We start from the raw sequence: 21,245 nt of genomic DNA, 5'->3' as shown, positions 1-21,245 counted from the left end.
TGACAGACAAAATGAGAAAAAAAATCCAGAAAATCACATTGTAGGATTTTTTATGAATTTATTTGCAAATTATAGTGGAAAATAAGTGTTTGGTCACCTACAAACAAGCAAGATTTCTGGCTCTCACAGACCTGTAACTTCTTCTTTAAGAGGCTCCTCTGTCCTCCACTCATTACCTGTATTAATGGCACCTGTTTGAACTTGTTATCAGTATAAAAGACACCTGTCCACAACCTCAAACAGTCACACTCCAAACTTCACTATGGCCAAGACCAAAGAGCTGTCAAAGGACACCAGAAACAAAATTGTAGACCTGCACCAGGCTGGGAAGACTGAATCTGCAATAGGTAAGCAGCTTGGTTTGAAGAAATCAACCGTGGGAGCAATTATTAGGAAATGGAAAACATACAAGACCACTGATAATCTCCCTCGATCTGGGGCTCCACGCAAGATCTCACCCCGTGGGGTCAAAATGATCACAAGAACGGTGAGCAAAAATTCCAGAACCACATGGGGGGAACTAGTGAATGACCTGCAGAGAGCTGGGACCAAAGTAACAAAGCCTACCATCAGTAACACACTACGCCGCCAGGGACTCAAATCCTGCAGTGCCAGACGTGTCCCCCTGCTTAAGCCAGTACATGTCCAGGCCCGTATGGAGTTTGCTAGAGAGCATTTGGATGATCCAGAAGAAGATTGGGAGAATGTCATATGGTCAGATGAAACCAAAATATAACTTTTTGGTAAAAACTTGTCGTGTTTGAAGGACAAAGAATGCTGAGTTGCATCCAAAGAACACCATACCTACTGTGAAGCATGGGGGTGGAAACATCATGCTTTGGGGCTGTTTTTCTGCAAAGGGACCAGGATGACTGATCCGTGTAAAGGAAAGAATGAATGGGGCCACGTATCGTGAGATGTTGAGTGAAAACCTCCTTCCATCAGCAAGGGCATTGAAGATGAAATGTGGCTGGGTCTTTCAGCATGACAATGATCCCAAACACACCGCCCGGGCAACGAAGGAGGGGCTTCGTAAGAAGCATTTCAAGGTCCTGGAGTGGCCTAGCCAGTCTCCAGATCTCAACCCCATAGAAAATCTTTGGAGGGAGTTGAAAGTCCGTGTTGCCCAGCAACAGCCCCAAAACATCACTGCTCTAGAGGAGATCTGCATGGAGGAATGGGCCAAAATACCAGCAACAGTGTGTGAAAACCTTGTGAAGCCTTACAGAAAACATTTGACCTCTGTCATTGCCAACAAAGGGTGTATAACGAAGTATTGAGTTAAACTTTTGTTATTGACCAAATACTTATTTTCCACCATAATTTGCAAATAAATTCATTAAAAATCCTACAATGTGATTTTCTGGATTTTTTCTCTTCTCATTTTGTCTGTCATAGTTGAAGTGTACCTATGATGAAAATTACAGGCCTCTCATCTTTTTAAGTGGGAGAACTTGCACAATTGGTGGCTGACTAAATACTTTTTTGCCCCACTGTTATAACCCAGGCTGCAGCCGAATGCTACAATTCTTTTGGAAACATGTCCAACTGGTTTCCAGGTGCCATGAAAATGATCTGTTGATGTTTTTTCAGCTATAGTTTGATATCATAAAGCGCCGTCTGTTCTTGATCTATCAAACTGTTCTCGATTTAGTACAGACTGGTAAGAGAATCGACTGATCGACTGATCAAGGTACAGATACCTCCCACACGGTTAATGTCCCCTCGTTAATATACCAGATAACGTCATCAACTGAATTAGATACTTCATGTTTGTATTTTTTTTTAATTTCACCTTTATTTAACCAGGTCGGCCAGTTGAGAACAGGTTCTCATTTACAACTGTGACCTAGCCAATAAAATGCAAAGCAGGGCGACAAAAACAACACCAGAGTTACACATGGGATAAACAGACATACACACAATAGAAAAATCTATATACAGTCAAATGTACAAATCATACTTAACATAGTGATGAGGCCTGATACTGGTATTGGAAATTAAAATCATCAGTCAAACGTCGCCAATCAATTCCCACAAATCACCCTCATATATTTTTTTTCCCACTGGTAATAGACATGGGATATTTGATTTTCAAACAACCAAACTGCCAGAAGGCAACAAACGTGTTTGTTCTTGTAGCATAACTAGGAAGCAGACAGTTAATGATCAACTGACATTCTGTTAGCATACAGTGTAACTTAACACTGTGCATGTTCCCCTTTAGGTAGTGTGTGTGTGCGCGCGTGTGCGTGTGTGTGCGTGCGCGCGTGTTTGTGCTTGCACCTTTGTCTACACTAAGGCTAATTTCCCATAGGAAGTATCCATTTGAAATAAATCACTAGGCACAGTCAATCACATTGACCTGAGACACAACCTCCAATATCTTTTGGATAATAAACAGAGGCAGAAACGAATCAAACTCAACAAAAAGATAAGACCTATTAATGATTCTTTCCTCCTTTTAGTTTTATTTGAGAATGACAGATGTACAGAAGACAGTTTTTCCAACCCATATTCCTGTTATTATGGACATACAATTCTCACCGCCTGTAGTCTGGTGCAACCACAGATAACGAACACACAATGGAGTAGTCGTAAATCCTAAACGCTGTGTGTGTGTGTGAGCGTGCGTGTGTTTGGCAACCATTGCTGAGGCTAAACAGGACGTAGCCCAAACATATGTTGTGGGATAAGACGGACCAGGACAGCTGGGGTACTTACTAATGGAACGAGCCAGGGCTGTCAGGGCTCTCCCTTTGAGTCAAGACAATAAGGAGCGTAAAGCTTTCCCAAAGACACTAAAATAAAAGTGTGTTTCTGTTGGAGTGAGTGTGTTTGTGTGTGGGGGGGGATCCATGCAGTCGCCAGATGAGTGTGACTGTAGGTCCACATCCCAGAACCAGACCACTTTTATTTATTTGAGTGAGTTACGTAAGGATACAGTATCTACACCTGGATTCACAAAGAACCCAACTTTACAGACTTAGTCATGTAACAGATATAGGACTGCGGGCCATGGTCAAAGAGGATTGCTTAAAAGGATAAGATGGCACGCATGGAGGAGGTCTGTTCTTAAAAACAGGAAGCCAAGGGACAGAAGTGTTTTCGCCGAGCGTGTCTTCATGAATGTCAGGAAATTCAAGGAAGTGTTGAACCGGTGTTGAACTGTAATTAGGCTACATTTAGCATCGCTCTTTTAAGAAGACATGATGGCCTTCGGGGAAAGCAGGCAGGAAGTCCGTCCGAGTCCACTCATGGAACCTGGTTGGGGTCAAGCTTGACATGATCACCCTAGGTACTAGCACTACCACCTGGTGTAGACTTTGGTCAATTGGTGACGTGACGAACATTTGAAAGTAAGTCGTGTCAGACAACAGCAGTTTTCCTCATTCACACACACACACACCCACCCATTCTTACTTATTTCGGCCCGGTGGTCCTGTGGGAGCATCTAGGCCATTGAAAACTCCTCTCCAATTCATGCCACCAATTGAATCGGACTCAATGCATGTATGTTTATATTCAAAATGTGCACACCATGTGTGAGTATGCCGCCTGATCTACAAAAACTAACCTTCGGTTTGCGGCCCTGATTTAGTTTAGATTGAAGCCACCATCCAGCCTCAAGTGTTTGTTATGGTTACGTAGCCGGAATCGTTAAAGGGGGAAATGGTCAATATTATTGTCAGTATGATTCAATGGCAATGTTTTCAACTCAAACAAGAAGGGCTTAGCTAACCAGTTGTTTTCATCACTCTCCTCTGAATTCTCCAAATGGAACCTTTATGACACCACCCTCACACAACAATGCCATGTCTCACTGGGTAAAATGAATAGAATTCCCCAGCTTCTTTTTTTCAGTCGATAATAATAGTGTTGGCACGTGTGAATCGGGAATGAGTGATTGGAGGGGAATTTTCCATTCATTATACAACGCAGAAGGTCAAGATAGTGGGCCTATATGCGGTTCAACTATTCTTCACGTTGGTTGCCTTCCCAAGATCCCCCACCACCCACCCCAATTTAACCCCCGATAGAAACACTCAGTCCATAAGCCTTTTCATTCACCCTTTTTGCCAATAGCACTTACATCTGTCACTCCTAGTCATTCACAAAGCCATTATCACCCTTAAGAGATATATAAGCAGCGAGCATCCTTGAGGCTAATGTAAACTACTCCGAGGCGGAGGGGCTCCGATGTCACCGTGGATACGCGATGACAGCTTAAGTCAGAGGCGTGACTCTTGAGGGGTAACCCAGGCTGTCTGCCAGGGGCAGAGGGGCACCGAGGCACACCAGGAAGCAGACGGGACTCATTTGAGGTGAAAGGCAGAGTGCTGAGGGTAAAGAATGTGACCGCTTGGTTCCTCTGCCCCACTCTGGACCCAAACATAGTGTGGTTACTCATGAGAGAGACGGGATGACACTGTGAGAGATAAGCCCATAGAACTAGCGCTCCAGCATAGCCTATAGCTCTCACATAGTTTTCCTATGTCCACACTCTCCATTGTATACTATGCCCATCTTTATTTTATATTGACAGTTCTTTAAAATTATTTGCAAGACACATTCTCTCTGGAAGGCAATGCAATGTTCGATTCTACTCTATTCTCCTGTATAGCCTACAATGAAATTGTCCAAGTGTCCATGTTACTCATATCCTTTATGATTGTTGGAAACTGGCAGCGAGCGCGTTAACAACACTTTGTCATGACTCCACCTTTTATGTAAATGTCTGTGTGTGAGTGGGGCTCAAGGCGCTGAGGGCGCACAGTGAATGGGGGAGCCGCCTTCACTACCGCTCTGCTTGGTGCTTAGGGAAGCTGGAGTGCACTGTGTTTATATTCCAATCGGGAGAAAGAATCGACCGTTCTGGATGTAGCCTCCAATCATGTTGTCGGCGTTGGAATGTGCATCAATACCGCAAGTGTTTGAATATTGAGAGCCGGGATATAAGGGCTGCCGACTGGAATTGTAGTCATGGGAGGCCAGATAACGCGAAATGCCTTGTACGGTAAGGAAAAATAACGTTTAGATAGACATGGATCACGTCACCATTGCTTATACTGTACACACTGTAGGTTATCGTTTCGTTCAATATGCAATGCAATGGAGAATATTTGGAGAGTGCAATTCCTGTCGCGTAAAACAACGTTGCGTGTGTATCAGGTAGGCTACCCAAATTCTGATGTCACACAGATGTCACACTGGAGACGGTTCATTATAGACATGTGTATACATTGGCTAGGCTACAGCAGGCTATTCCCTTTGATCAGTGTTATAGTAGAAATACAAACATTGAGGTTTTTCCTTTGGGTCGATTGGATATATTCTGTATTGAATGCAGTTGAGTAATTCATAGCAATTCATAGGAAAACCTGCTGATGTCAATATTCGTCTATCATCCCTTTAACCGTTTCCACGTTGATGCCATCGTTTGCGTACTTCCTCAGTCGCCTTCTGTTGATGATAGTAACTGTAGACGCAGTTTGTAAGAAAGTTGCGGGGTCCCCCCCCCCCCCCAAGCTCCTCGGTGTATTTTAGTTGTCTCACGTTGGTGTGGGGGTTCCCCCCCAAGCCCCTCGGTGTATTTCAGTTGTCTCACGTTGGTGTGGGGGTTTCCCCCCCAAGCCCCTCGGTGTATTTCAGTTGTCTCACGTTGGTGTGGGGGTTTCCCCCCAAGACCCTCGGTCTATTTAAATTATCTCACGTTGGTGTGGGGTTCCCCCCCCCACCCTCCCAAGCCCCTCGTTGTCTCACGTTGGTGTGGGGGTTTCCCACACTGTGCACTGGGGGAAGTCAGTCATATCCAGCTGTGCTGTTAGTGGGCCAACCAAACCAATCAATAAATCAACTTGTGTTTATGTAGGCTATCACAGCCTAGCTCATCCTGTGCATAGCCTTATTGCCAAGTCCCAGAATTACAGTAAATGTCTCTAAAAACAACCTTTTAAAGGATTCCGTGGGCCTATGAAATGGTATTTTAACAATAAACATGACATGTATTCATTGCGCTTGGACCCTTCAGTGCAAGGGGAAACAAGTCAATTGCTGCAAGGCTGTAATTCAGAAAATGAATAGAAAGCTATATCGTTTATCAGTGAGCATAAGCTACGTGTTCTATTATTCAAGTCTATGGGCTGTCACACATGTAGGTCAGAACACGTGTAAAAACACGTCCAGTCACATCCATCCAAGTAACATAATAAACACAATATACAGTTCACAAAAACACAGTGCTGCTGCAATGCATTGGATCAGGTTACTAAAGGCCTTGTCTAGATAACACATGTTGACTTAGTTGTCTGGACCTGTAGCTGTGGAGTGGCTTACCTCCACCATACTGACATCAAGTCCCGCACAGCCTCCCAGGAGTCAGACCACCTGATCATTAGGTCTAATCAAAGTCCATTGATGAATCCAATTAGGTAGATAAGGACACGGCGGCGCCTGAGAGGACAGGACAGCAGAATGACCGTGTGTGCGCGTGTGTGTGTTTGCATGTAGGTGTGTGTGCGTGGCTTCTCACTGTAGGATCAAGGTCAAAGGCCTTAAAGAGAGAGGGAGAGGAGTCCATGTTTACTAGCCTAGTTTCTTGGTTTTACACTGCACTTGCTGTTTCTATATGAAAGGAGTTAGCTGAAATCTAACCGTAAGTATGATTTTAAGTGAGTGAGTTTCGGTGTAAAGGCTAGTGTGAAGTGGTGAAAAGGCCAGTTCTGCGCCAGGAAAGTCAGTGATGCTGTGGCTTGATTGCGTTCTCTGCTGAATGTGTTGGGAGCACTTGTTGAGGTTCTTTATCAACTCAAAGTGGGCCAGCCTTTCCCCCCTGGTGCATGAGAGAGAGAGAGAGAGAGAGAGAGAGAGAGAGAGAGAGAGAGAGAGAGAGAGAGAGAGAGAGAGAGAGAGAGAGAGAGAGAGAGAGAGAGAGAGAGAGAGAGAGAGAGAGAGAGAGAGAGAGAGAGAGAGAGAGAGAGAGAGAGAGAGAGAGAGAGAGAGAGAGAGAGAGAGAGAGAGAGAGAGAGAGAGAGAGAGAGAGAGAGAGAGAGAGAGAGAGAGAGAGAGAGAGAGAGAGAGAGAGAGAGAGAGAGAGAGAGAGAGAGACTCTATAGGAAGTTCAGTCTCCAAATACGAGCTGCTGATTGATGTGAAAGTATTATCAAGGTTCCGTGTCTCACCTTGTCCTTTCGAATATGAAATGTCATTTGGATATAGTCATGGGATGGAAGAAATGCACACAGATCACTCATCATGCAGAGGCTGTTCATGATTAAAGGCTAAAGTGGTATTACACATATCTGTCTCAAGTCACTGGAGAGAGACACAAAGAGGGAGAGAGGGAGAACATGAAAGAAATAGGGAGAGAGAAAGAAACAAGTAGGAGAAGAGAGGGAGCAGTTTATTTTTATTTATTTAACTAGGCAAGTCAGTTCAGAACAAATTCTTATTTTCAATGACGGCCTAGGAACAGTGGGTTAACTGCCTCGTTCAGGGGCAGAACGACAAATCGGGATTTGAAATTGCAACCTTTCGGATACTAGTCCAACGCTCTAACCACTAGGCTACCCTGCCGCCCCAGCAGTAAGACAGGGTCTACTAACAGAGTAGTGCCCAGTGTGTTTAGTCATGGCCTCTTGCCATGGTGTGACAGGAACACATGTCTAGGGGGTCAAGCGGCATTGGTGGGTGCCACCAGTGTCTCCCTCCCTGTGGATTCAGACTGGGTTAACGTGAGTCAACACACACATAGCAACACACACACACACACATACACACTTTGTGACAATGCACATACCCCTGTTGTCATATACCCCATATTCCTCTTGACTTGACAGGTCACCTTTGAGGCGGCGCATAACGACTGTGTGTGTGTGTTAGTGCGTTAGTGCGTGTGCATGCCTACATGTGCGTCAGTAAAAATAGCGTCCTGCTTGCAATCAATATACTCTCATCAGGCTCCTCCACAAAGCATTCTACAAACCTACTGTGGAGGAGCATAGAGTCATTATATTGTCATACTACACCATATCGAAGCTAAAATGGTTATTACTTATTGATTGCAGCTGCTTAACACTGTTCTCTGGGGGAATGTGGCAACATGGGTGAGCTCAGGTGTACGACTTAGCGAGACGAGAGACACGACGTGAGGTCTTTATTAAGTTGGACAGCTCACCTTGCACTCTCAGGTCGTCATGACGCCATGACGGGGATGTCTAAATTATTCAGCTGACACAGTCTCGGTTAAAGCAGAGGGAAAGGCTATTTGAGAACGGAGCTAGCAATGTCGCTAAATTTAGCTTGCGTTAGTAGTATATTTTGTATATATTTTTTTGTGTGTTATCTATGGAATTGCGCACAGGAATAGTTTTCCTCTTTTAATCTTGAAAATCTTGAACATCTGCTCAGTCCCGACTCTCGAGCCATGCGTCTATCAAGTGCAAAACAATGGTGTTGTCATGTCGTTGCCTAGCAGCAGATGAGGTAGCCCAGGTTACCACAAACATAAGTGCTGGCGCCCAGTTAGAAGAGCAGTAGAGCAGAAGGCAGCCATAGCTACAGTATCATTGGCAGTAATCTCTTCCTACCTGTAAACCCAGCAGGGTTGGGTTTTACCCACTTGATCTGTATCTCTGTCATAGCAGCTGTCATTCACACATTTACACTTAGTAACCTCAGCCTAGTATACCTCAGTCTAACTTATATTACCAATATGTCATTCACACATGAACACTAGCAACTCCAACCTCCAGAAAATGGAATTGCTTGTCTATAACACAAGTTACTTCTCTATAACACAAATTGCTTGTCTATAACACAAATTGCTTGTCTATAACACAAGTTACTTCTCTATAACACAAATTGCTTGTCTATAACACAAATTGCTTGTCTATAACACAAGTTACTTCTCTATAACACAAATTGCTTGTCTATAACACACATTGCTTGTCTATAATACACATTGTTTGTCTATAACACAAATTGTTTCTATATAACACAAATTGTTTGTCCATAACACAAATTGCTTGTCTATAACACACATTGCTTGTCAATAACACACATTGCTTGTCAATAACACACATTGCTTGTCTATAACACACATTGCTTGTCTATAACACACATTGCATGTCTAAAACACAAATTGTTTGTCTAAAACACAAATTGTTTGTCTATAACACAAGTTACTTCTCTATAACACAAATTGCTTGTCTATAACACAAATTGCTTGTCTATAACACAAGTTACTTCTCTATAACACAAATTGCTTGTCTATAACACACATTGCTTGTCTATAACACACATTGTTTGTCTATAACACAAATTGTTTCTATATAACACAAATTGTTTGTCCATAACACAAATTGTTTGTCTATAACACACATTGCTTGTCTATAACACACATTGTTTGTCTATAACACAAATTGTTTCTATATAACACAAATTGTTTGTCCATAACACACATTGCTTGTCTATAACACACATTGCTTGTCAATAACACACATTGCTTGTCTATAACACACATTGCTTGTCTATAACACACATTGCTTGTCTATAACACACATTGCTTGTCTATAACACACATTGCATGTCTAAAACACAAATTGTTTGTCTATAACACAAAGTGCTTGTCTATAACACAAATTGTTTATCTATAACACAAATTGCATGTCTATAACACAAACTGCTTGTCTATAACACAAACATTACGAATGTATGATGCATAGAGGCACTGCAATAAGAGACAATGCTAGTGCTGTACAGTATATTGTTAGCTTGATCTATGTGAGTGTGATTCGTTGATTCATTTCATAGTTCCTCATTTCAAGCCGAAACGCCATTTGCTGATGACCGAAATGATATACACATTGTTCAGACGACCTATGCAAACATCGTTAAAATGTTGTTTGTCACCATGCCTCAGGCTTATCTACAATATTGTGTAAACGCCATTGCCAACAGATGCTTACAGAAAGAAATGTGAAACTGATTACGAAACGCAGATCCTGTATTTATTTTGTGTAATATTTATTTTATAGAACTTTTTCAATCCCCCGATTTCCTGTATTTGTAAGCAGACATTCAAATCCTCTATTCCTGCTGCTGCTCTGGTGAAATAAGAAGTGACTGTGGGTCGATCATAAGGCTAAACGTCTGCCCAGAGTGTGTGTGTGTGTGTGTGTGTGTGTGTGTGTGTGTGTGTGTGTGTGTGTGTGTGTGTGCATTCGTTCAAGCCTGTGTGTGCGTGCTCTGTGCATGTCTGTGTGTTGGTCCCGGATCTCTGGAGGATGTGTGTATTAAGCTGTGTTTTATAGAGAAGCAAGCCTGGGGAGCTATGAGTGACAGGTGGAAATGAGTTTGTATTTTGTTTCATTTTTTGTTGTTGTCATTTAGCAGACGCTCTTGTACAGAGCGACTTACAGGAGCAATTAGGGATAAGTGCCTTGCTCAAAGGCACATCGGCTGATTTCACCTAGTCAACTTGGGGATTCGAACCAGCAACATTTTGGGTTCCTTTGCTGAACCTCTTAACTGCTAGGCTAACACCCAGCCCACACCTCAATGAAGAGGAGAGCGGGGAGTTTCTTATTGCTTTGCTGTGGGTCTCAGTTGCTGATAGACACCCTGGCAAGCTCCATTGTCCCTGCATTCTTAGAATCCTGCTTGCCCTATGTTGCCACAGCGATTCTGTTTATGGCTTCATTATGCTTTGATTGGCACATTGTATGACAATAGTATGACACAATACCCGTTTTCTTGTGGAATCGTAACTGTGTATTATAAGGAGAATAGTATTATGAGGACTAATACCCTGTGTTTTATGAAGATGTTATAGTATTATGATGACTAGTACTATGTGTATTATGAAGACATTATAGTATTATGATGACTAGTACTATGTGTATTATGAAGACATTATAGTATTATGATGACTAGTACTATGTGTATTATGAATACATTATAGTATTATGATGACTAGTACTATGGGTATTATGATGACTAGTACTATGTGTATTATGAAGATATTATAGTATTATGATGACTAGTACTATGGGTATTATGATGACTAGTACTATGTGTATTATGAAGACATTAGAGTATTATGATGACTAGTACTATGGGTATTATGATGACTAGTACTATGTGTATTATGAAGATATTATATTATTAATGATGACTGGTACTATGTGTATTATGAAGACATTATAGTATTATGATGACTAGTACTGTGTGTATTATGAAGACATTATAGTATTATGATGACTAGTACTATGTGTATTATGAAGACATATAGTATTATGTATTATGTCACCCCGCTCCTCCGCTCTCTCCACTGGCTTCCAGTTGAAGCTCGCATCCGCTACAAGACCATGGTGCTTGCCTACGGAGCTGTGAGGGGAACGACCTCAGTACCTCCAGGCTCTGATCAGGCCCTACACCCAAACAAGGGCACTGCGTTCATCCACCTCTGGCCTGCTCGCCTCCCTACCACTGAGGAAGTACAGTTCCTGCGCAGCCCAGTCAAAACTGTTCGCTGCTCTGGCCCCCAATGGTGGAACAAACTCCCTCACGACGCCAGGACAGCGGAGTCAATCACCACCTGAGACACCTGAAACCCCACCTCTTTCAGGAATACCTAGGATAGGATAAAGTAATCCTTCTCACCCCCCCTTAAAAGATTTAGATGCACTATTGTAAAGTGGCTGTTCCACTGGATGTCTTAAGGTGAACGACCAATTTGTATTATAAGAGCGTCTGCTAAATGACTTAAATGTAAATGTAATGTTGACTAGTACAATGTGTATTATGACGACATTATAGTATTATGATGACTAATACCATGTGTTTTATGAAGACATTATAGTATTATGATGACTAGTACTATGTGTATTATGAAGACATTATAGTATTATGAGGACTAGTACTATGTGTATTATGAAGACATTATAGTATTATGATGACTAGTACTATGTGTATTATGAAGACATTATAGTATTATGATGACTAGTACTATGTGTATTATGAAGACATTATAGTATTATGATGACTAATACCATGTGTATTATGAAGACATTATAGTATTATGATGACAAATACCATGTGTATTATGAAGACATTATAGTATTATGTTGACTAGTACTATGTGTTTATGAAGACAATAGGGTTGGGCGGTAACCAAATGTTCATATGTGACCCACCACCTTGATTCGTTCCTATGTAGCAAAATTTGAAATGGTGTTTTTACATTGATAAAAGTAGAGGCTCAGAGTTAGAAAATTGTATATCATACACTGTAGTTGGGGAACTAGGGGAAATGAATTATTCTTTGAAAGTTGATCAACTTGTAAACCCACTTTTGAGAAAATGGCCCGTAAATGGGTTGGTACACCTACTGGAGAGCTTTTCTTTATCTACACCAATTTAGCAACGTTCACACCCTCTTAAGCCTTAGCCCCACCCATGTCTTTAGGGATTCACTCGTGAGGCCATGTACTAAACAGAGTGTATCAGCTAGTGTAGTAAACAACCAAAGATTAAGACTAAAAGTGGTGAGAGTAGTAGCAAAAAGTAATAGTAAAAATACACTTGATCTAATCCTTGGTCTATATCCTAATCTGACTTTGGTGTTCTTCTTCACATTACCGCCTCTGGTAAACACATACTATATCAAGTAGAATCCATGTTTATTTGTCACATACAGAGGAAACAGAAGGTGTAAACGGTTACTTGCATAGAGTATTTTTTTTAGACCCATAATGCCAACCCATACTATCATGCACCATGCATAAATCTGCAGGTGAGCTAAAGCTAATCAACTAGGTTCAATGTTAGCTAGCTAACATGAGGCTATAACTAGCAATGCATATGGCTTTCAAAGATACAAATACTATTACTGCACAGCTCATTCACGTAGCATTAGCTAGCAAGCCAGCCAGCTAACGTAAGCTAGCTAGCTAACAGTACGCTGGTGCTTGCAATGAAAACGACTTTAGGACCAAACGAATGTGACAGGTGAAATGAGGAACGTGATCTGTTTTATCTTCTAACGTATTGCACAAGTTGACTGCAGGTATTTACTTCAAAAGTAGCTACAAATATTTTTATTTTGGATTCATGTGTGAGGCCATGTACTATGAAAAACTTAAACAAAATAGTTTCAACGGTATTGAGAAACCGTCCCGTGGCTATTTCCAAGTACCCCGGTATACGATCTTTGGTACACCGCCCAAGCCTAGAAGACAATACCATTATGATGACTAGTACCATGTGTATTACGAAGACAATACCATTATGATGACTAGTACCATGTGTATTATGAAGACAATACCATTATGATGACTAGTACCATGTGTATTATGAAGACAATACCATTATGATGACTAGTACCATGTGTATTATGAAGACAATACCATTATGATGACTAGTACCATATGTATTATGAAGACAATACCATTATGATGACTAGTACCATGTGTATTATGAAGACAATACCATTATGATGACTAGTACCATGTGTATTATGAAGACAATACCATTATGATGACTAGTACCATGTGTATTATGAAGACAATAGTATTATGAGGACTAATTCTGTTTTATGTGGGCAATACCATAATGAGGACTCAAGTGCTATTGTATGAATGACAGTTATAACTGAAAGTGCCCGATGCTAAGATACAACCAGGAAGTCATTACTCCAACGTCAGTTTGTTCTCCTGAACAAATATTTGAATATTTATCCTAGCTGATGGAACACTATTCAAATTCTATGCCATTATACTGTCAGTAACCCGTGCAGTATGGGAATTACATTCCCTCACACTGCTCCAAGGGTGTGTCGTGGCACCCTATTCCCTACATAGATATATACAGTACATGCACTAAATAGGGAATAGGCTGTCAATTGAGACGCAGCCCACTCAGTCTAGTTATACAACTACAGCAGGAAGATTAGTTTACAGTTTTACAAAGATGTTCATTGAAGGATGACAAGTCTTAGTCACACAGAAGCCGTGTGTGTTCCGACAGGGATTAGACTTGTCATTACTGTGAGGTCATTAGCGAAATAAGTCCTCACACGCGCGCCCGCGCACACACACACACTTCTCCAGGCTACGGAAGGAGAACCACAGTATGCACAATGTTTATCCATAAAGAGACATCCTTGACCTTTGGGAGAGAGGGAGAGAACAGTCATGTAAGGATTTTAAATGGACACTGACATGCACACACACACACACACACACACACACACACACACACACACACACACACACACTAATGAGGATGTTGCTGTGTTATGGGATGCAGCTTCCGGACTAGAAGGTTAAATAGAGCCATTTTAAAGCCATGACGGTGTGTGTGTGTGTGTGTGTGTGTGTGCGTGTGTGCATGCGTGTGTTGGTGTGTGTGACAGACACCAACTTTGGACATGTTGCTGGAGCAACTACACGATCTGATAGGAGCACCTTATCCCTACCTACAGTGCATTTGGAAAGGATTCAGACCCCTTGACTTTTCCACATTTTCTTAAGTTACAGCCTTATTCTAAAATGGATTTAATAAATAGTTTTTCTTATCAATCTACACACAATACCCCATAATGACAAAATGAAAACTGATTTGTGGAAATGTTTGCAAATGTATTAAAAAGAAGAAACAGAAATACCTTATTTACATAATTATTCAGACGCTTTGCTATGAGACTCGAAATTGAGCTCAGGTGCATCCTGTTTCCATTGATCATCCTTGAGATATTTGTACAACTTGATGGGAGTCCACCTGTGGTAAATTCAATTGATTGGACATGATTTGGAAAGGCACACACCTGTCTATATAAGGTCCCATAGTTGACAGTGCATGTCAAAGCAAAAACCAAGCCATGAGGTCGAAGGAATTGTCCGTAGAGCTCCCTGGCAGGATTGTGTCAAGGCACAGATCTGGGGAAGGGTACCAAAACATTTCTGCAGCACTGAAGGTCCCCAAGAACAGAGTGGCCTCCATCATTCTTAAATGGAAGAAGTTCCTCTGTGGAGATGGGAGAACCTTCCAGAAGGACAACCATCTCTGCAGCACTCCACCAATCAGGCCTTTATGGTAGAGTGGCCAGACTGAAGCCACTCCTCAGTAAAAGGCACGACAGCCCGCTTGTATTTTGCCAAAATGCCCCTTAAGGACTCTCAGACCATGAGAAACAAGATTCTCTTGAATGCCAAGCGTCACATCTGGAGGAAACCTGGCACCATCCCTACTGTGAAGCCTGGTGGTGGCAGCATCATGCTGTGGGGATGTATTTCTATTCAGGATCAAGGGAAAGATGAACCAAGCCAAGTACAGAGAGATCCTTGAGTGAAACCTGCTCCAGAGCATTCATACCCACAGACTGGGGCGAAGGGTCACAGACTGGAGTAAAGGGTCTGAATACTTATGTAAATGTAATATTTCAATTTTGTTATGGTTAATACATTTGGAACAATGTCTAAAAACCTGTTTTTACTTTGTCATAGATTGATGAGGGGGGGAAATGATTTAATACATTTTAGAATAAGGCTGAAACGTAACAAAATGTGGAAAAAGCCAAGGGGTCTGGATACATTCCAAATGCATGGTATTTGTACACACAGTATCTACCTCAATTACCTCGTATACCTGCACATTGACTCTATAGCCAAGTTACCATTACTCACTGTGTATTTATTATTACGTGTTATTCCGTTCTATTATTTCTCTATTTTCTTTCTCTGCATTGTTAGGAAGGGCCCGTAAGTAAGCATTTCACTATTAGTTTATCGAGCAGGTGACAAATAACTTTTTATTTAATTTAAATACCCCTTGTGTCTTGCATTCCTCTCTACCTGATTCATAGAGTTACCTCTTTTGTGTACAGAAAGAAATCAATCAAATTGGACACTTAACTTAGGCTCCTAGCTCGCTTTTCGCCTTCGAAAATAGCTCGCTAACAGCTAATTAATCATCTTTGGCTAATGGAATCAAAATGAGGTATTCATCATTATAAACAATGTTTCAATGCAGAGCTTGAATAGGAGAGTGGCTCCATGTGTGAACTATGTGCGCACACAGAACATCACCGAAACAATTACCATAATTGGGCTTTTTCATCTCACTATTATACTGTAGAAATTGTACCCTCAACTCTAAAACTACACTCTCAGAAAAAAAGGGTTCTTTGGCTGTCCCCATGGGAGAACCCTTTTTCGTTCCAGGTCATTTTTCCCTCTGGGGAAAGGGTTCTACATTGAACCCAATAAGGTTCTCCCTGGAACCAAAAGGGTTCTTCAAAGGGTTCTCATATGGAGACAGCCAATGAACCCTTTTAGGTTCTAGATAGCACCTTTTTTTTCCTAAGAGTGTAACCAATGGCAGCGAGAGCACAAATTAGGTCATCCTATCAACAGTATGTATGTATGAGGTGGAAGGACCTGTTACACATGACCGGACTCGGAGCTTCGTAATCATCGGCTACGTCACCCAATATGCTTCCATCCTTCCGCAAATGTTACTTGAGGTCAAATTGTAGGCATTGGGAATTTTGTATTTATTTAACTAGGCAAGCCAGTTAAGATGGAACTCCTCATCACGGCCAGTTGTGATACAGCCCGGGATCGAAACGGGGTCTGTAGTGACGCCTCTAGCACTGAGATGCAGTGCCTTAGACCGCTGCACCACTCGGGAGCCCACCTATTGAGAATTAGAAGTGGAATTCTCTGGGAAGGTTGGTCATTCTGAATAACATCCCTCCGATGGTACAGACGTAGGATCTTAATTTGACCACTCTTTTGTTAATGATCATTTTCCTGTACAGCAGGAAATGGAGGCTTTTAGTGTATTCAGGTTTAAAAAGGCTTCTAAAGGTTGTAATTTCCACTTTTACATTTCTAACTTGATCTGCCGTAATGTAAAATGCATCAACCCCTACAATGAAAATATCCATTTATTATAATCCACATAATAATTCACATTTCCTGTTGCTGCAGGATTATTTTCTGCGAAACGCAGGTTAGCATTTTTCATCATGAATATTCTTCTGGAGGCAGCTCTGCGGAGTGTTCACTAGCTGGCACAGCTATAAAGTCATAAAACCACACTGCTACTCTACTTGGGATATTGCTTTTCAACAGTAGAAGTTCAAACATCGCTCATCATTCAAACTGCCCCTAATGCCTAACCCTATCCTTAAAAATGTCCTTCAGCGATGGTTAGAACTGTTACTGTTGAAAAGCAATATCCCAAGTATGAATACAGTAAAGTACAGACAGTAAAGTACAGACAGTAAAGTACAGACAGTAAAGGGTAAACAAACAACAACAAAATCTGAGCAAAATAGTGTTTTTTTTTAGTAGGGCATTCTAGGAGTTGGTCTGATGGGAATCTGTGATGTCATCGGCCTCCCCCCTTGCTTGAGGAACAATAGAGGAGCAATAGAGAACAAAGTAGGAAAGGCCCACCCCCCCACTTGTGCTATGTCATGACTTACCTGGACCACCTATTGAGATGTGCCTTGTGTTAAGTAAATCAGGTGTGGAATGAGGTGAAAAGGAGACTGGGTCACCTCTTTAAATTCAGACCAAAAAGCTAACCGCTGGGCTATTTAAAGGAAATCGCTCCGTTCGGCCTCCAGGACAAGACTCATGACAAGAAACGCCAACCTGCGTTAGAAACTGGTCAAATTCATATCCTATATCTGTAGGCATAGCTCCAAAGCATTGACAGACAGCCTTTCAATAAGCATAAAACACAGCAATCCTTTATGGAAAAATGACTTTCATTCAGATAGGCTGAGATGAGTTTGGAAATATTAGTGATCCTACTGTAGCCTATAATGCTGTCCTGATAAACCATAGCACTAAAATGCAATTATCAGTCATCTGTTGTCTGCTAGCAAACAAATAGCATCTGTCCGTATCAAGCCTGAGCCGTTCCCGCAAATCTGGCCTTTGACGCAGGGATTGAGGGTTGCTAAGGAACGTGAATTCACAGTTAACCCCTGTTTCCCTCAACCAACAGCTGCGGCTCTCCTTTCGCTAGTTGTCGCTAATGCATTCAGTTCAATCTGGCCTGACACACACATACTGTACACTACACACACACACACACACACACACTGTCCAATCTGCTGCGACCATGTATGCCCCATTTAATGAATGCTCTCCCTTTGCCCCAACGCTAAGACAAAGGACATGATGCTTGATTATGGGGCCTGAGTGAGTAAGTGGTTGTATAGGCTAAACACTGGGAGTGGGTATCTATTGATAAAGTAGTGTCTTCCACCCGAATGGCACCCTATTTCCTTTTTAGTGCACTCATTTTGGCCGTACCTGTCACGCCCTGACCACAGTTATCTCTGTTTTCTTTATTATTTTGGTTAGGTCAGAGTGTGACGAGGTGGTTTGTTTAGTTTTTGTATTGTCTAGGGTTTTTGTATGTCTAGGGGTTTTTGTATGTCTAGGGGTTTATATGTCTATGGTTGCCTAGATTGGTTCTCAATCAGAGTCAGCTGTTTATCATTGTCTCTGATTGGGGACCATATTTAGGTAGCCATTTTCCTTGGGTATTCTGTGGGTTATTATTATATATTTAGTTGCCTGTCTGCACTAGCCATATAGCTTCACGTTTTGTTGTTTTGTTCAGTGTTTGTTCTTTCATTAAAATACTTATGTACACTTACCACGCTGCGCCTTGGTCTCCTCTATACGACGACCGTGACAGTACCCTATAGGGCTCTGGTTGAAGGTAGTGCACTGTGTAGGGAATAGGGTGCCATTTGGGACGTAGGCTAGCTGTTATGTAGAACGCTGTATACAGGCCTTATCGGTGATTTCCAGAACCTCAGTTGCTGTTGCAGCATTTGTTGAGGTTATCAATGGTAAAAAGTAGGAGAGCTGGGTTATTGTGATTTGTACAATTTGGTGAGGACAACCAAGATGCCCTGATTTGAATATAGAATAGAACCAAAACACAGTTAGCTAATTGAAAGGGCACAACAGGCTAATACCCCATTCACGTGACATTATGTACACTGCGTCTACAAAACATTAGGAACACCTGCTCTTTCCATGACATAGACTGACCAGGTGAATCCAGGTGAAAGCTATGATCCCTTGTTGATCTCACTTGTTAAATCCAATCAAATCAACTACAATTTTATTAGTGACATGCGCCGACCTTACAGTGAAATGCTTACTTACGAGCCCCTAACCAACAATGCAGCTTCAAAAAAATACGGATAAGAATAAGAGTTAAAAGTAACAAGTAATTAAAGAGGAGCAGTAAAATAACAATAGTGAGACTATATATGGGGAGTACCGGTCCAGAGTTAGCGTGCGGGGGCACCGGTTAGTTAAGGTAGTATGTACATGTAGGTGGAGTTATTAAAGTGACTATGCATAGATGACAACTGAGAGTAGCAGTGGTGTAAAGAGTGGATGAGGGGGGGGAGGCACTGCAAATAGTCTGGGTAGCCATTTGATTAGATGTTCAGGAGTCTTATGTCTTGGGGGTTGAAGCTGTTTAAAAGTCTCTAGACTTGGCGCTCCAGTACTGCTTGCCGTGCGGTAGCAGAGAGAACAGTCTAAGACTAGGGTGGCTGGAGTCTTTAACAATTTTTAGGGCCTTCCTCTGACACCACCTGGTATAGAGGTCCTGGATGACCGGAAGCTTGGCTCCAGTGATGTACTGGGCCGTTCACACTACCCACTGTAGTGCGAAATCCACTTCAATCAGTGTAGATGAAGAGGAGGAGACCGGTTAAAAATGATTTTTATGTCTTGAGACAATTGAGACTTGAATTGTGTTTGTGTGCCATTCAGAGGGTGAACGGGCAAGACAAAAGATTGAAGTGAATTTGAACGGGGTATGGTAGTAGGTACCAGGCGCACCGGTTTTTGTCAAGAACTATAACACTACAGGGTCAATGGACATCCAGCCAATTTGACACAACTTTGGGAAGCATTGGAGTCAACATGGACCAGCATCCCTGTGGAACGCTTTTGACACCTTATAGAGTCCATGTCCTGACTGTTCTGGGGGCAAAAGGAAGTGCAACTCAATAGTAGGAAGGTATTCCTACCTTTTTGTACACAGTGTAGGCCATTATAGCCAGAACAGTTGAAGGAGCCATGAAATTGAAACGAGACGTGTGTCTTTGAGAGCATGGCTGGCTGCTGCAGTGTAGTAGGTGACTGGGGACCCATTTTTAGAACCGCCACCTGCTCCCTGAGTCATTGGTAAACACATTCATTCACTCTGCATCTTATTCATTACCAGTAGTCAGGACTCAGGCACACACTCATATTGAAGCTTTCTTATGCAGATGATCCTAGTGAGGCACTAATGGACTAAATTATCTATCTAGATGTCTATAACACAAGTTACTTCTCTATAACACAAATTGCTTGTCTATAACACAAATTGCTTGTCTATAACACAAGTTACTTCTCTATAACACAAATTGCTTGTCTATAACACAAATTGTTTGTCTATAACACAAATTGTTTCTATATAACACAAATTGTTTGTCCATATAAAATTGCATAACACATTGCTTGTCAATAACACACATTGCTTGTCTATAACACACATTGCTTGTCTATAACACACATTGCATGTCTAAAACACAAATTGTTTGTCTAAAACACAAATTGTTTGTCTAAAATAACACAAATTGTTTGTCTAAAACACAAATTGTTTGTCTATAACACAAGTTACTTCTCTATAACACAAATTGCTTGTCTATAACACAAATTGCTTGTCTATAACACACATTGTTTGTCTATAACACAAATTGTTTCTATATAACACAAATTGTTTGTCCATAACACAAATTGCTTGTCTATAACACACATTGCTTGTCAATAACACACATTGTTGTCATAACACAATTGCTTGTCTATAACACATTGCTTGTCTATAACACACATTGCTTGTCTATAACACACATTGTTTGTCTATAACACACATTGCTTGTCTATAACACACATTGTTTGTCATAACACAAATTGTTTAAAACACAAATTGTTTGTCCATAACACAAATATAACACAAAATAACACACATTGTGTCTATAACACACATTGTTGTCTATTGCTTGTCTATAACACAAATAACACACATTGCTTTCTATCTATGTCTAAAACACAAATTGTTTGTCTATAACACAAAGTGCTTGTCTATAACACAAACTGTCTTAACACAAACTGTTGTCTATAACACAAACATTACGAATGTAT

At 41.4% G+C, this 21,245-nt stretch overlaps 1 protein-coding gene across 1 annotated transcript in view; it reads left to right on the top strand.

Moving 5' to 3' along the window:
* Positions 1–4,754: 4,754 nt before the first annotated feature.
* The window catches only part of LOC115103695 (E3 ubiquitin-protein ligase NEURL1-like), a 69,603-nt gene continuing 53,112 nt past the window's right edge, over positions 4,755–21,245 (top strand). The window contains exon 1 of the mRNA XM_029624569.2: positions 4,755–5,017. Within this exon, the coding sequence (XP_029480429.1) occupies positions 4,984–5,017 (34 nt within the window). The 5' untranslated portion in view covers positions 4,755–4,983. The remainder of the gene's footprint in view (positions 5,018–21,245) is intronic.

The sequence above is a fragment of the Oncorhynchus nerka genome, linkage group LG21 (assembly GCF_034236695.1).
Source record: "Oncorhynchus nerka isolate Pitt River linkage group LG21, Oner_Uvic_2.0, whole genome shotgun sequence".
NCBI classification, from domain to species: Eukaryota; Metazoa; Chordata; class Actinopteri; order Salmoniformes; family Salmonidae; genus Oncorhynchus; species Oncorhynchus nerka.
Note: the sequence above shows the minus strand (reverse complement) of the source record. Positions and strands in the feature narration are given on the sequence as shown.